Genomic DNA, 16920 nt, shown 5'->3' with positions numbered 1-16920 from the left:
ATCTGAGTTTTTCTTATCAGTTTGTAGGACCTCTTCATTTAGATTAGCCATTAATCCTTCCATTTTATGCATTGCAACTATCTTCTCTCAATCTATGGCTTACTTTGTTTTTTGAGTGTCTTTGACACATGGAAATTTTATAATTTTTAATGTGATTACATTTATCAATCTTTTTCTTATATTTAGACCCAACTTTTAGAATATTCTGGCCATTCTTTATCCCCCCCTTATAGAACATGGGACAGACAGTGAAGTCCCTGTGGCCTTGCTGAAACAGCATCCAATATGAAACACCATAGCAAGGAACAGGTGTTTGCTTTGGGAACACTGATAATGCCATTGTATTTCAATGGATACCCATGCCTCATAGAATTACTGTTACTCATAGAGTAGTGAAGCAGCATTATACAAATACTAGTCTTCTCTGTTCTTTCTTCTTCTTTTAGAGCAAGTATCCATTTATAGTTGCTGTATATTCATTTAATGTACAGTGCCTAGATGTGTCCTTTCCCTTGTGTCTTATGACATAGATTCAACAAGATTTCATAATACTAAGAAAACATGCCAATTGGACATAGAAAAGAGAACAAACAAAAATAGTTTAAGAAACATAAAAAGCTTTGTTTTACAGAAATGCTTTATCTCCTGGGTTGGAGCTGTCATGTCAGCGATTACCACTTTTAGTTTATAGGAGTGAATGAACTGATTTTACATCTTCCAAAAGGCTTCAATAAGAGGTCTGTATAACCTGGAAAATATAAAACAAAACAAAACAAAAAGATAAGAAGATGATTCATGTCTTGCTAGTCTGGGAACAACTCATGGAAGCCTGAAGGGTAGCTGACAATTGTCTCTTAACTATCTCTCAACTTAGCTGGAGCACTTGAGACTTAAAATTCCCCAGCCCTAGACCCTTGGCAATTTATTTTCTTTGAAAATAACCAGAGCCAGGAACAGCTTACATTCAAGTGCTCAAGCATCAAGGTTGTAAATACAGACACTTGTTAATTTCCCAGATGTAGGGGCCCAGATTATTTAACAGTTGAAGAGAGTGTGGTAGTTTCAATTTTACTATTTTTCTCTTGGATCTTTGGTCAATTTCCTAAAGCCAAGTTTTTGTTTTGTTTTGTTTTGTTTCTTTCCAGTAAAGTCAGGATTTTCAGAAATCTGCCTGCCAATGTTGCCTAACAAAATTTAAGATCTAACTGGAAAGAGTCCTTTTCCCCATGACCCCTACCTAAAATGAAAGTGGAGAAGCTTCTAGGTAAAGCGGCAAAAAGGCCCATGGGGTTGGGGTCCACCTTTATATGTTTTATAATTGGTCAAACGCTAGAAGTTTAGAGATACTATGAGACATGCAGTTATCTTTTGCTTTTTCTTTTAAATATTCTTTAAATGATATATTTAGTTCCCTTTGGGTTAAGTGAAAGGTCCAGTACTAAGAGCAGTGACAATATTGCAACTCTGTAGGCCATTTTGCAAAATTATATACTATTTGAACCTTACAACCTCTCTGATAAGACAGGCAAGGAAGGAGTTATTTAATATGTGGATTTTGAGGTTTAGACCAGGCTGAAATAATGGAGGTCCCAGGATTGAATAGCCCTTTGCTAAAATTTATATATATGGTTGAAAAACTTTTGTAGTTCCCTTATTATGATAGCCTCATGTTTTATGTTTATTTTATTAATACCTGAAAGTGTGAGTTGTTCCATCCAAAAAAATGGGTTTAAGAGTAGATTTTAAGATTGCTATTAGAAAACCAGGTTTAGCTGAACTCTGCCTCATTCATATATGAACCAGGTAGGCTTTCTTAAACAGACTTTTAAAGTACAAACTCATATAAGCCTTTTACCATAGAGCAGCCCCAGCCAGCAGTGCTAGACATCAAAGAAGGGATCTGGGAGTGAACTCATCAATGTGAAAATATTGAAGAGCTAACTTGAGGGCTGTTGTGTTAAATGTCTGTTAGACATTAACCAATATATCCAGGATGCTATTAAACTCCATCTTCAGTAGTTTGTTTCTTGGGATTATGTAAACATCGCTAATTCAAACATGCACTTAGTCATAACCACTGCAGAGAGCTTTTTGTTTTAAATAAACTTTTAATTGAAGTATAATGGACATACAGAAAAGGCACAACTCATAAATGTTTACTTCAAGGAATTTTCCACCAAATGAACATACCTTGTAACTACCATCTGGATCAAGAAACAGAATAGCACCTGAAGCTTCCTTGTTCCCCATTCTGATCACTTATTCTCTCTCCTCCTGAGAGGTAACCACTATTCTGACTTTTCCCATCAATGATGAGTTTTGTCTATTTTTGAATGATACATAAATGAAATCATACAGTTTATATTCCTCTGGGTCTGGCTTATTTTACTCAATGTTAGGAGCATGACATTCATTCTTATTGTTTCATCTAATGGCAGGCAGTTCATTTTTGTTTTCCTAAGGTACTCCTTTGTGTGAATATACCACATTGAATAAATACACCACAATTGGTAATAATTTGCATCCCTTCAACAGTACATTAGGGCTCCACATCTTTACCAGCACTTAGCAATACCACTCTTTCCAGCTACTCTTGTGGATACATAGTAATATTTCACTGTAGTTTTAATTTGCATTTCTCTGATCTCTAGTGATGTTGAGCATCTTTTCATATGCTAATTGTTATTTGAATATGTTCTTTTGTAAAGTGCCTGTTCAAAACTTTTGCCTATTTTTTAAGGTTATCTGCCTTAAAAACAAAAAAAGAATAAAAGAAAAAAAAACCTTGTTTAAAAGAGTTTTTTAAAACATAAACTGCATGTAAGTCCTTTGTTAGATATATATGACACAAATATCTTTTTCTAATCTGTGTATTTGAGGGTCTTAAAAGGGGTCTGAGAGTTCAGGGTGTAGAAAATAGTACCATGGGCCCTTCTTGGCTCTCAAGAAAGTGGACATTTGAAGACAGAGGAAAGGAAGAGACCTGGATCTTGTGCTCTTTAAATCTGTCACAACTTTCTTGAAGGAGGATTCCAAGAGCAGCTGGATATGCCTCATGCACTTGATATGATCAGCCTGTGTTTATTTGGCTACTTTCTTGCAAGGTAAACAAAGAATCATCAATATATGATATTCCGGTCGACTCTTATCATACATAATGATATAGCGCTTTGGGTTAATAAATATTTGAATACCTACTATGGGCAAGCACTGGCCAGGACACTGAAGGCGCAAAGGTGGATATGTCAGCACCCCTATGCTTAGTGAGCTTTCAGGGCACTTTTAAGGTACTTTTGTATTTACTATCCTGTTTGATCACATAAGGGTAGCGTGACCATCAGAATGGTAAGATAAAAATAATGTGTCCTTTTGCTCCTCAAACCTTTGATGATCATTTAGTCACTGCCCCTCATTCTGTAAGATCTGTCTTTCTAAGATATGCCTTTGCCACATCCTAATAGCCCCACTAATTAATACCTGGAGAAATTATCTTTTCTCAAAATGACTAATTTAGATAAAACATGCAGAAATGACTTAATTATATTTTAAAGAAAACTTCAAGGAGAAAAGACCATAAAAATAGATTTACTTAGTCCCCTGCTATTTAAAAACCCTTTTAACAACTCCTTAAATAATATTTATTAGTCAACTGAAATCATATAGCATTTATTGAGGACAAGTCTGGAGAGGCACTGTTTTATTCTAGACATTGAAGGAGCCATGAAGACATATAAGATGCAGGTCCTGCCCTCATAGAAGTTCTAGCACATTGGTGGTGGTGATAGTGTTTGTGTGTGGAGGGAAAGTGTTCAGTCAGCACACAGCATGTGCAAGGACAATGTGAACATAAAGACCTATACCACGGAAGCTCCACAGTGGGAAGGGTCACGTGGATTGATTTCAGTGATGAGGAAAGGACTAGATTCATTAAGATAGTGTAGCTGCTACTATAAAACTATCCCCAAGATGTATAACCACTCAAGCACATAAAAAGGTGTTTTCAATCTCCTAAAGTTAAAAACAGGTATTCCTGATTCATAGTTGACTCTGTACCAGATGGTGATTCAGAGATCCAGGTCCTCCCCTCTCGTGGGTCAGCTATCTTCAACATAAGGCTTTTAAGGTTGCTGGGTTTGTCCACATCAAGCTGGCAGAAGGAGAAGGAATGTGGAAAATGGAAAGATCTTATAGCCAGATCTGAAAGAGGGGTTCCCTTGGCTAGAACTTGAGTTTCATTGGCTAGAACTCAGTCACATGACCACAGCTAATTTCAAGGGAGGTTGAGAACTACAGTCCACCTGTGTGTCCGAAAAGATGAGATGGATTTTTGACCACCTAGGAGTCTTTGCCACAGGCTTTGTTATGGTTTGGAAGTTTTTGTCGCTTGCAATATTCATGCTGGAACTTCATTCCTTCCAAAAGTCAGGTGTTGCCAATGTGATAGTATTCAGAGAGAGGGCCTTTAAGAGATGATCAGGCCAGGAGGGCTCCTTCCTCATTAATGGCATTAAGACCCTTATAAAAAAGCCTTTACACAGAATTAGGCTAGCTTTCCTGCTGCCTTTGCCATGTGCAGCAAGAAGGCCTCACCACACCAGATGCTGGTGCCTTGATCTTGGACTTCCCAACCTCTAGAACTGTGGGAAATAAATTTCTATTTTTTATAAATCATCTAGTACAAGCAATCCCATTATAAGAGCACAAAATGAAATAACAGGCTTTATGCTGGAAAAGCATTTAAGGTAGGTCTTCAGGCAACTTGAAGTATTCTGACAGAGGTGAGAAAGAAGGATTAATCCAGGAAAAATGAATAGCATATAAAAGGACTGGGCAATATACAGCAACAAAACTTAAGGGTATATTTGGAAAATAGGAAATCATTCATCTTGTTAGCAGCATAGAACACATAAGGAATAGTGGGGAGAAACTGTTGGAAAGCTAGGTTGAGACAATTTCCAACCTAAGTCACATTTTAGAAGGTTTTAAAATTCAGACTAAAGAGTTATATCGAGCATAGTTTTCAGGCTCATTCTCACTTGCAGGAAAAATGTGGCCCAGGTTACTTTCCCTTTTTTCCCTTCACACTCTGGCCTTTCCTAGGAAGTGAGTTCTCATGTTTATCTCCCCCACACAATGGCAAGCAGCTGGGGAGAAGGGTTCAGTTCCTCAGCATGGGCAACTTCGTTTTCAGCTTTTGTACTAGAGGATTTCAGAGATTCCAGGGGCCTCCTGCCAAAAACCTGTCTAACGCATGGTATCTGCTGAATGCTGTGTTTGGGATGAATCCCAAGTTCAGGAGAGGGAGGAGAGAGGGAAATTCCTTTTTGACCCTAGGACACAATTAACTCATACCCAGCATCCTGGAATTTGATTACCCATATTGTTATTTTGGCTTGGATAGCTGCAACTGTGGCTCATAGTTATAAAAGTATCCGTTCCTTTAAAATCCAGCCACAGCCTTCAGCTTGATGACCTCCTGACAGTGATTAATTCGAAAGGGTGGGAGCTGGGGAAATCCTTTTCCCTCCCTTCAGACCTGCCAACTTGGCTTTGAACCTACAAGAATGTTTTGGTCAGAGAACATACATCCCCACACCCTGTACCCTCACTCTCACCCTCACCTCTGCCCCATGTTGCGCATTTTATTTGTCATCCATATGCATTCATCTTTGTTGAATTAACTTTGACCCAGGCTTGACTATGTGCTGTCCCAGAAGGCTTCTGTGTGACTTATTCTCTCTTTCTTGAGCTTCTGACGATGAAATTAATGTTTTTCTGACCTTCCATAGTCTTCTGACCATGAAAATAATGTTATTATAAAGGTAAATGAAAATTTACCTTTGCTGTACAGTTTGTGGATGGTTTCTTTCATTGTTCCTACCAGGAGGTAAGCATGATTCTATAACTTTCTTAAACCATTGAAAAAGAGAGAAGACAGAATATTTGAAATAACAGCTGACCACCTGAAAAGTGCTTTTCAATACAAACTGGAAGAGGCAGCACACAATTTTTCAGTCCTGAGCACATTCATTGTATTTGGGGTTTGTGAAAAGCGAGGTGTTCACCTTCCCATGGCAAGAGTTTCTAGATGTTTTTTTCCTTTAGCTGGCTGCAAAGCCAACCTAAAGGAATCATTACTATGTGGTGTATTTTATCCTGTGTTTGTCTTTCTTCCTCTTCTTTCTCAAGACCCTCATTGATCCCACTCTATGGTCATCCCCTGCACTCACAGCCTTTAAATAACTAAATCTTGCTGTTGGTAGGCATTTGGTGTTTTTCTCTTTCAGTTGCTAGCATGTGGGGAAGATGAAACTCTTCAGGCCAATGTCTGTGGTATCAGCTCATTCCCTAGCCTGCTTTGAGATCTACATCCCTCATGAAGCACTAAGACATTTGAAGAGACAGGATGGTGTAATGGAATGGAACATGAGGAGAACTAAGCAGATCTGGGTCCCATTTCTAGCACTGCCCCTTACCTCTGTGAGACTTTGAACAAAAACTTGACTTCTCTGAGCCTGAAACTTGACAGCATTGATAAGTTTTGGCTGTTTTTGAATTTTATCTAAGTGGAACAATACAGTGTATATACCTTTGTTACTGACTTCTTTTACTTAATACAGATGCTCTTTAACTTAAGATGATATTGCCTCCTGATAAGCCCATCTTAAATCAAAAATATCGTTAAGTCAAAAATGCATTTAATGCTGGCAACACAGCACACAGTCTCTGATGTATGATGGTTCAACTTAAGAGTTTTTGACTTTATGATGGTGCAAAAGCGATAGTCATTCAGTAGAAACCACAACCCCACCATAAGTCATAGGAGCTCCTCAACTTATGATGGGATTGTATCTGGATAAACCAATCATAAAGGGGAAAAATTGTAAGTCAAGCCATCATAATCCAGATCCTGTCTGGGTTGTATTTATGAGAGTCATTCAAATTGTTGCATGTGGCCATAGTTTGCACAATAGGATTTATAGTATTACATTGTATATCACAAATTATTTGTCCATTCTACTTTGATGGACATTAGGATTGTTTCAATTATTACAAATTGTGATTCTATGATCATTCTTGTAAAATCTTATATATACACCCGGTTGAGCAACATTGCACACTGTGTTCCCCAGGAAGCAACTCTGAGAGATATTTGCTTTCAGGAAGTTTATTCGTTTCTGCCTTCACGATCAAAGTTGCATTCAAGATCAAAACTTACGGGGGAGTGAGAAAGGAGGATTGAACACAGAGAAGTTGGATTGAAATGCAGTCACAACAAAGGCCTCAGCCAACCTGTGGGGAGCTCTGGAGCTGAAATGGCCCTCTAGAGTTGTGCAAAATTGGGGCAAGGAGGCCAGGTCTTTATACAACCCTTTATACCAGTCACTGAATGTGGATTAACCCAGGCATGGGAACATGATTTGGAGTGAGACATCTCTCTTTGGCAAAGAATAGGGGCCACATCTGCGAGCTGTCAGCAATCAGCATTCCTAGTAGCTGGTAGGATGCATATTTTCATCCTAAGATGTCTAAAGTGTGTGTGTATGTGTGCACGCGTGTGTCCATTGGGGAGCAGGTGGGTGGGTGTGGTCGGGGTAAATCTGAGCAGCACATCACAGTGTCTGCTACATGTCATTAGTAATTTCTAGGAGTTGAATTTCTGGTTCATAGAATATGGGTAAGTTCATCTTTAGTAGATACTGTTAAACAATGTTGCAAAGTGTTTGTGCCCAAATACCCTCTTAATTTAGATTCTCATATCCCCACGTGGACTCTTTCCAAAAAGATAAAGAAAAATGTATAGAAGTGAAACAAATGTAAAAAATATTCTGTATATTAACTTAATATTTTCTATATGGTGGAGAAAGCAAAATTGAGAACCATTGAAATGGGTTATTTATTATTTTCTAACTTATGACTTGATATCCTGAAATCTGTCAACACTACCCAGATTGTTCTGAAATCTAGCTATGGAATTAGTAGATCCTAAAGACTTCCCCTACTATGCTGAGAAAAAACTGAAAATGAGGTATATGAATCGACTTTTCTCAAATTTTGTTTTTCAGAGTGGCCAAATCAATGAAGGTCCCTGTATATGAGACCCCAGCTGGATGGAGATTCTTCTCAAATCTGATGGACTCAGGACGGTGCAATCTGTGTGGGGAAGAGAGCTTTGGCACTGGTAGGCTTTGTTGGGTTGATGTTACTGGGGAGGGTGGCTGCAGCCTTTTGTGATCTCAGTTTGGAGACCTGTGAACTTTCTGTGAATTACACAGGAACAGTTAAATAGAGGCAAAAAAGTCAGAAAAACCTAGTAGAGTATGTGTTGTGATATGCTTACCTCTTTTGTCCATTTTGTTTCTTCTTTTTAGAAATTTCTCTTTCTTTAAAAATTTATATTATGGAAATCTTTAAAGTGTATAAGAGTAGAGAGAATATTGCATTGAATCCCCATGTTCCTGTCACTTCCATTTCAACTGTCATAAACTTGTGGTCAGTCTTCCTTTATCTCTACCCTCATCCACAGGGGAATGTTCCTCCCTGATTATTGTGAAGCAATCCTCTGTAGCTTATTGTTTTATCCATAAGTATTTCAAGATGAATCTTTAAATATAAGGGCTCTTGTTCAGAAAAAAACACATAACCACAGTACCATTATCACACCTAAAATATTAAAAACATTTTCTTTTTTTACATACTTTAAATATGTCATCCAGTTGTTTTCTGGCTTGTATCATTTCCAAGAAGTTGGATTTAATTTTTATATTTATTCCTCTGTATGTAAAGTACCCCAAAATCTTCTGCCTTTGGCTGACTTCAATTTTTTTTAATCTTTGATTTTCAAAGGTCTTATTATATTAATGATATGTCTAGGGGTATATGCATGTATGTGTTTAACTCTGTGTGGGGTTCTCTTGAATTCTTGGCTCTGTCATTTGTTGTTGTTCATTAATTTTAGGAAATGCTCAACTATTATTTTTTCAAATATTTCTCCTTCCCCATTCTTCATCTCTTGTCCTTCTGAGGCTCCAATTACACATGTGTTAGATAATTTGTGATGATAAATGAGCTCTTACCTTCATTGTTCTGATTTATTTCTCCCCTTTTTTCTTCTTGTGTTTCAGTTTAGATCATCTCTATTGGAACACCTTTTAGTTCACTGATTCTTTCCTTAGCTGTGTCTAATCTGCTGATGAGCCTGTTGAAGGAAATCTTCATCTCTGCTGCTGGGTTGTTTTTTTTTTTTTTTTTTTTTTTAGCATTTATCTTTGACTCTTTTAAAATATTTTTCAGCTCTCTGAAATTCCCCATCTGTTTATGTAATTGTTTATCTTTTTCATTAGCTCATTTAACATATTAGATATGGTTATTTTAAACACCCTGTCTGATAGTTCCAATCTCTGGTTCTTCTCTGACTTTGATTCAGTTGATTGCTTTATCTCTTGACAACGGTTAGGGTTTTCCTGCTTTTTGTAGATCTCCTAATTTTTTACTGAATGCTGAACAATATGTGGATAAGAACAGTAGATATTCAGGTCAATTGTATTTATGCCTAGAAATGGGTACAACTCTTTTTTGGGGCAATTAGTGTGGAAGGTTAAGTTAACCTAGTCAAGTAGTGAACTGGATTTGGGTTTTACTGTTTCTGTTTTAACCTTCAGTGAACCACAGGTTTCAAATTCCCCCAGCAGTGGCATATTTTTACTGGGTACTGGAACTGGGGAAGGGTACTGGAGAGGTTTTTAAGTGGTCCTGTTTCACCCTTAGTTTTCAGTAGCTACTGCAAGTCTGTGACACAAAATAGAGTTCTATCTCCAGGCTCTTAAACCTTCCCTGGTAGCACTGACCTCTGACTAGTGTTGGTGCAGGATTCTGAGCACAAGATTTCATACCCTCTCCCCAGAGGCAGAAGGGTTCTTACTTTTGCCCGTCTCTCAGAGACAATAGATCTTTTTCTGGACCTGGGGATGAGAAGGTTTTCAGCGTGTACACCTAGGAGCGTAAAGCGTTTGTTTCATTTGAGAGAAGGGTTTTGAGGAGCGGAAGGGCTTCATGCTTGTCTCCCAGCGGCAGCTGATCATTGCTTGCATACTTGTACCACCACGTTTCCCTCTTTGTTCCTAATTTTTTGTGAGGACCCAGTGGAGATCTGTGGAAAATAACTTGAAAATGTGCCCCTTGTACCTGGGACCCCAAATGATTTTAAAGTAACGTGAGAGCCTATACTAGGCCTTTAAGAATTTTTTAAACTCTTACATGATTTCTTATTATCTGTTTTTTATGGCAGCCTCCTCTTTCTCCTGTGCTTTGCCAAAGCTGAGAGAGCTTTCAGGATCTGTCTCTCCTTGGAGTGGCTTCTCTTTGGAATTCACTTGACTGTCTTGTTATCTCAGATCTCTGAGTTCAAGAAAACTTATCATGTTTGAGATTTCCTGGTCTTTTACCATTGCTAGGACGGGAATAGCTTTCTCTTACTGATTTCCATATCCTAAAGAGAAGTACACAAGTGGAACTCCGAAAGTAATTTCTTAATAATTTCCTCTATCTTCATTTTCCCCCTTCCCGTTAACAGTTTGTTCTAATTGGATCTAAAATATCTTACATTGTAATTGGCTGATATGTCTCTTAAGTCTCTTTTAATCTACATTTCTCTTCTTTACATTTTGCCCTTATTATTTATTCATTGAAGAAACTGGGTCATATTTCCTGTAGAGCTTTAAAATTGCCTTAATTTTGATGCTTCTGTCCTAATTTTCCTTTCTAATTTGCTTAATGTTTGTATGAAGAGAAGCTATTGATTAATATGGTTTTTCTCTGGTTTGCAACTTCCTTAGTTGCAATTATCGTAATTATTAATATAATTATCATATTAATTGTAGTGGATTTTTTCCAAAAATTCTATATTCTCTTGGAATTTTAAAATATACAGTCATATAATCTATGGATAAAATATTTTTCTTGTTTTTCCCCTAATATCTACAACCCTTCCCCTCTCCCTCTCCCTCTGTCTCTCTTTTTCTTTCCTCAGGTGTACATGTGAATGTTTGTCACACAGGCAAACTCGTGTCACAGGTGTTTGTTGTACAGATTATTTCATCACCCGGAAATTAAGCCCAGTACCCAATAGTTGTCTTTTCTGCTCCTCTCGCTCCTCCCACCCTCCTCCTCAAGTAGATCCCAGTGTCTGTTGTTTCCTTCTTTGTGTTCATCAGTTCTCATCATTTAGCTCCCACTTATAAGTGAGAACATACATACACCCTTTATTTCATATTCTTATCTTATTTCAGTAGCTATCATCTTCAAAATAATAAGTAATAAAAAGTTAATTTTAGTGGCAATGGATTTAGTATTAATATTTTACCATCTGTTTTGATGATTGCTTTTTAATATTGGTAAAATCTTTATCATGTTTATATAGACTATTGTTCCCATTCCTATTTACTTAGAGTCTTATTAGAAATGACTGCTGGATTTATCAGGTACCTTGTCAGAATCTAGTGATATATTAATATGTTTTTTCTTTTTTGTTATATGAATATAATGAAATATCATAATTGATTTCCTGGTATAAACTCATACTTGAATTTCTGAGAATAAGTCCTATGGGTCCTGCTTAAACAGATTATAACAAATTCACTCTAAATGATCATAATGAGTATTTCAAGTCATGTTGGGCTTCATGAAGGAATTTTTCCTGGGATGTTTTCTCTTCTTACACGAAGCAGTTGGACCCTACCAACACTACAATTAATAGTACATGAGAGATGTCACACATTTTTGTTTCCTGGGACAAAAAGAGACCATATCAAGCTTTCTCAGGTACTACTGTCTAAATTCAGGATATGCAGATGGTAGCTTTGCTCTGGACAGCCAAAACTAGTATACCCTTTTTCTGCTGGGGCCCTAACAAATAGAGTGATTTCCTTCCTCTTTGGTGTGCTTAGACCAGTGACTGTAACTCAAAAAATTAGAAATTATATATCGTATACAATAATTCTGTCACTAGTTAGTAAAACAAATCTAGAAACTGGAATGAAAAATGGTAAGTACAGGTTATCCCTTTTCTCTGTCTTTATAAGCATTTATTAAGTGTTTATAATATATTATAGACTTTTAGTTTCCAATTAAAGAGATAAACATTCCATGTGTAAGCCATGTTACGCTTTTAGTAATAAATATTTGCCTATTTCAATTCAATAAACATTTATTCAGTGCTGACACAGTACCAGGCATTGTGTTGGACGGTGTGTAGAATACAAAATGCTCAGCACCACACCCTTCCGAATTTCTGAGCACTTTAGGGCATATAAGAAAGGTGCACTTGGAAGTCCAAGGAGGGAGGATCACTTGAGCCCAGGAGTTTAGGACCAGCCTGGGCAACGAAGTTAAGACCCCATCTCTACAGAAAATAAAAAAATTAGCCAGGGGGTGGCATGTACATGTAGTCCTAGCTACTTGGGAAGCTGAGGCAGAAGAATCTCTTGAACCCAGGAGTTCCAGGCTGCAGTGAGCTATGATGAGCCATGCCACTCCAGTCTGGGTGACACAGCAAGACACTGTCTAAAAAGAAAGAGAGAGAGAGAGAGAGAGAGAAAGAAAGAGAGATGCATAGATGATTGCTCTACAAAGCAGAAACTTTGAAGCACCGCAGTTGAGGAGTAGAAAGTGTGCTATGGGAGAGGACAAAAGGAGAAAGTGCTTTTGGGCTGGAGATTTGAAGCACACTTTATGAGAGATGGAAGTTAAATGAGTGCTTACAGAAGGATTGGGGCAGTGGATGTACACATAGAGAAGAAAGAGCAAGGTCTTGCCAGGGAGTGATGTCCAGGGAGGAATAGAGGTGGGAGAGCAGGGAATGTGGGGGCATGTTCATTTCATGCAGTAAAGATCCTGTTTTTGAAATGTTCATGTGTGCATGTAAATATGCGTACATGCATGTATGGGTATAGCAGGTTGCATGGAAAAATGTATTTATTGTAGGTCTTAGTCAAAAAAGTCTAAATTTAAAGACTGGTTCTATAGCAGAGGTCAGCAAACTTTTCTCATAAAGGGCCAGATAGCAAATATTTTAGGCTTTGGGGGCCAAGAGGCCCCCAGATTGTGAGACAAAGGTCTCCATCACAATTACTCAAATCTGTCATTGTAGCACAAAAGCAATTATAGGCAATACATAAGCAAATGAGCAAGGTTGTGTTTGAATAAAACGTTAATTACAAAAAATTAAGTCCGGATTTGGCCCATGGGCTGTAGTTTGCTGACCTTTGTTGTATAGGGTAGGGTAGAGAAGGAAGTTTCAAAAAGTAGTATTGGAAATACAAGTGAGGGGGCAATTCTTGAAGCCCTTTGCCTGTGCATCTTGCATGCTGGGACTTGAGTCAACCAGAAATAGGATGCCACATTCTGCATGGTGGGAGGTCTGCTTACAGACACTGCAGCAAGCTTTGTTTTTAGACAGCTATGCCAATTGCAACACATAGGCTGGGCTTGAAGGTAGTTTTAAAAGTCTCTCAATTTATAGTTATCTATCATTTTCCTTTAAAGGAGCACAAGAGAGTTTTCAGTGTATAAGACTTTAAAATACTGCCTTCTCTGCCATTCTGCAGGTTAAAGTGACTTTAGGCTGCTTTGACAGACAAGATAAAGCCCCCGAGCCCAGGACACGGTTAAGTGACGCACTCGTGCCCATGGAGCTTGGAAAAGTTCTCCGCTTGAATTAAATTACAGTGGAACAGGTCGGGTGTGGTGGTTCATGCTTGTAATCACAACACTTTGGGAGGCAGAGGTGGGCAGATCACTTGTGGTCAGGAGTTTGAGACAGCCTGGCCAACATGATGAAACCCCGTCTCTACTAAAAATACAAAAATTAGCTGGGTGTGGTGGCAGACGCCTGTAATCCCAGCTACTTGGGAATCTGAGGCAGGAGAATCACTTGAACCTGGGAGGCAGAGGTTGCAGTGAGCTGAGATCGCACCACTGCACTCCAGCCTGGGAGACAGAGTGAGACTATGGCAAAAAAAAAAAAAAAAAAAAAAAAAAAAAGAAAAAAAAATTATAATGGAACTAAAAGACAAGTCCCCTGCCCTAAAGTGTATGCCACTTTCCACTGTGCTAATTAGTCTCTCCCATGAAAACAATGACTAATTCTCTCTCTCCCGCACTCAGCAGGAAATGCCCCATCGAAGTCTGAAGGAGTTAGGCCACCCAGCCTTGGAAAGAGAAAGTGGCTTTATTCTGCTCTTGCACTGAGCTTCCTTACTGCACTGAGCTGGCTGTGGCAGGATCACAGGGAAGGTTATTAAAAATGCAGATTTTCCACCCCACCCCCACTTTGAATCCCTGGCAGTGTGGAGCCTGAGAACCTGCATTTTAAATACGGATCCTCAAGTAATTCCCATGTGCAGTCAGGAATAGAAAACATTGCTTAAGGGACAACCAGTAGTTTTGCTTTTCATGAGAATGAGTAGCAAGAATGTGCTGAGATGCCACACCAGGTTTGGACGTGGCAGTACAAAGGCACCGGAACGTCAGGCTGATGACCCATATTCGAGACCCTTGCCTACTATTTATAGACAAGCCGTGTGGCCTCTCTGACCCTTATTCACAACCTGTAAAAGTCAGCTGATCATAGGCGCTCTCCATCTTGGGATACGGTTTTCAGAATTAAATGAGCTAACTACAGGAGGAGAGATGGAAGATTCTAGCCTCAGTACAGGGGGGAAACTTCTAAAATTGATCCAAGCTTTCTCAACGGAAAGCTTTTTTCCAGCATGCCTGGGTCATGGAACTGAGTACCAACCAGAAATGTATAGTTTCATGCCAAGAAAGCTTCAAAATACAGATCTGCCTCAGGCTGAGAATGCCAAGCTTTTGCCCAAGGATAGATTGAAAAGAAGAAAGATGTATCCTGAGTGAAAATTTCCCTTGCCAGCATCTTGAGCTCTCAGAATTTGCCAAGGTCATAAGCTGGTGACAGGTGTCAGTGCTGGGACTTCTCTCCCTTGGAAAGCTCCAGGTCCTGGAAAATAGGAAGCCTGCATTTCTTGCTCTATTGAAGAACCAAGGTCACTTAAGAAGCCAAGTCATATTTTGTGCTGGGACCAGGTATGCACCCACTTCCTGGGAAGGGTCTCAGAAAACTGCTTTACGATGGAAAAGGAGAATGTTTTGTCAATCCTCAGACTTAAATAGAAGAAGATTGTTCATCTAAATGGCATTCTGGCTACTCCTCTAAAGTTCCAAATTTGAAGAAATCTGGGCTTGTTCCCATACACAAAAACATACTGTGTTAAAACAGTAACATTAAGATCTGATAAAACAAAAACTTAGACATTTTGGGGGGAATTTGTTGAAAATGTTCTATTGGTTTCCATCATTATCATTAGTTTTCTAAGAAGTCATACCATTTTGGGAACATATAAATTGTCACAGCCCAGAGCTGTGTTAATAGTCACAGGTATACTGAAGAATTGTTCTCTTTGTGAATGCCTAGAAGATCTCCAAGCCTGGCTACCATCTTCAGTATTATTATTATTATTACGTTGGAGATGGAGTCTTGCTCTGTTGCCCAGGCTGGAGTGCAGTGGCACTATCTCGGCTCACTGCAACCTCTGCCTCCTGGGTTTAGGTGATTCTCATGCCTCAGCCTCCCAAGTAGCAGGACCACAGGCATGCGCCATCACTCCTTGGCTAATTTTTGTATTTTTAGTAGAGACAGGATTTCGCCATTTTGGCCAGGGTGGTCTAAAACTGCTGGCCTCAGTGATCTACCCACCTTGGCCTCCCAAAGTGCTGGGATTGCAGGCATTAACCACCATGCCAGCCACTATTACTTTTGACTATGTATTCTTTAAAAACTAATGTCAATAGTCATACAAATTTGCCAACAAAAATCAAGTGATGTAACAATATTTATTATTTCCAAGTAAGTACTTTGTTGAGTTTTTCATAAAAATAATAGTGTTTTTTTAATAAGCACTTAGTATGTACCTCTTGTATGTATTCATCTCTTTCTAGAAATTTGGAATTGAATCCAAAGCTCCTGGCATTAGCATGAGTTGTCCATACTTGTCACACCAAATTTTTCCACTGTGAACTCTGAGTACAGCCTGGTGCTCCTGAGGTTGACTGTTTTCATATGTGCGCAATTTCTAGCACAAGATGAGGCCCCGAGTATATGTGTATTCTGTGTCACAAGGACTCCTGAGTATCTTTCCAGTCTTCTGAGGTTTGCTGGATGCTTCCATGCATGGATTCCATGCCAATATTGTAAATGCCCTGAAGACAGGGCCCATGTCTATCTTGTTCAGCTCTATTTGTTTGATAAATGTTCGGCCCTAAGTAAATGGTTGTAGGATGGGTGGAAAGATAGAAGGATGAACGGTAGAAGGGAAGGAAGGCTGGAAAGATGAATGGAAGGTAGGTGGGTGGAAGGAAGAAACAAAGAATTTGCATTTTGTCATTTCTTCCTTGCATTACTAGTAGTTATCTTTTTGTCATCCTTAAATGGATGTGTTTCTGAAGATCTGGGTGTTTGGGTATCCCAAGATTTGGGAAGGTTTATAAAACAAAATTGCACAAATATAGACTATTTGGAAAGGGATGGGGAGAAATGTTATGAATGATAAAATTAGAATTATGTAAAATATATTTTTTAAATATTCTCAATCATTATAATCATCGGTACAAACTAATAGCTAACAACATGCTTCTAGGAAGATCCCCCTTCCTGAAACTAGTGTTAATAAACAGATTTTAAAGTATTTATAATTTTTGTATTAACTTGTTTATTTCTTATGCCTGTGGTTGTTGACAATAACAGAAATAGCCATGTTCAACAGTGGGCTAGGTTCCAGCTTTAGTGATCTTTTGTATGCACCAAATTCTTACTGACTTTAGCATAGTCACTTTGTGTTTTATTGT

The 16920-nt window shown here is 38.5% G+C and overlaps 1 protein-coding gene across 1 annotated transcript in view; it reads left to right on the top strand.

The window, feature by feature from the left end:
* Positions 1 to 16920, top strand: part of LOC105491788 (phosphoglucomutase 5) — a 179925-nt gene that overhangs the window by 99116 nt on the left and 63889 nt on the right. Inside the window, exon 7 of the mRNA XM_011758449.3 lies at positions 8067 to 8182. Within this exon, the coding sequence (XP_011756751.1) occupies positions 8067 to 8182 (116 nt within the window). The remainder of the gene's footprint in view (positions 1 to 8066; positions 8183 to 16920) is intronic.

The sequence above is a fragment of the Macaca nemestrina genome, chromosome 14 (assembly GCF_043159975.1).
Source record: "Macaca nemestrina isolate mMacNem1 chromosome 14, mMacNem.hap1, whole genome shotgun sequence".
NCBI lineage: Eukaryota > Metazoa > Chordata > Mammalia > Primates > Cercopithecidae > Macaca > Macaca nemestrina.
This window is presented reverse-complemented; position numbering and strand designations above follow the sequence as displayed.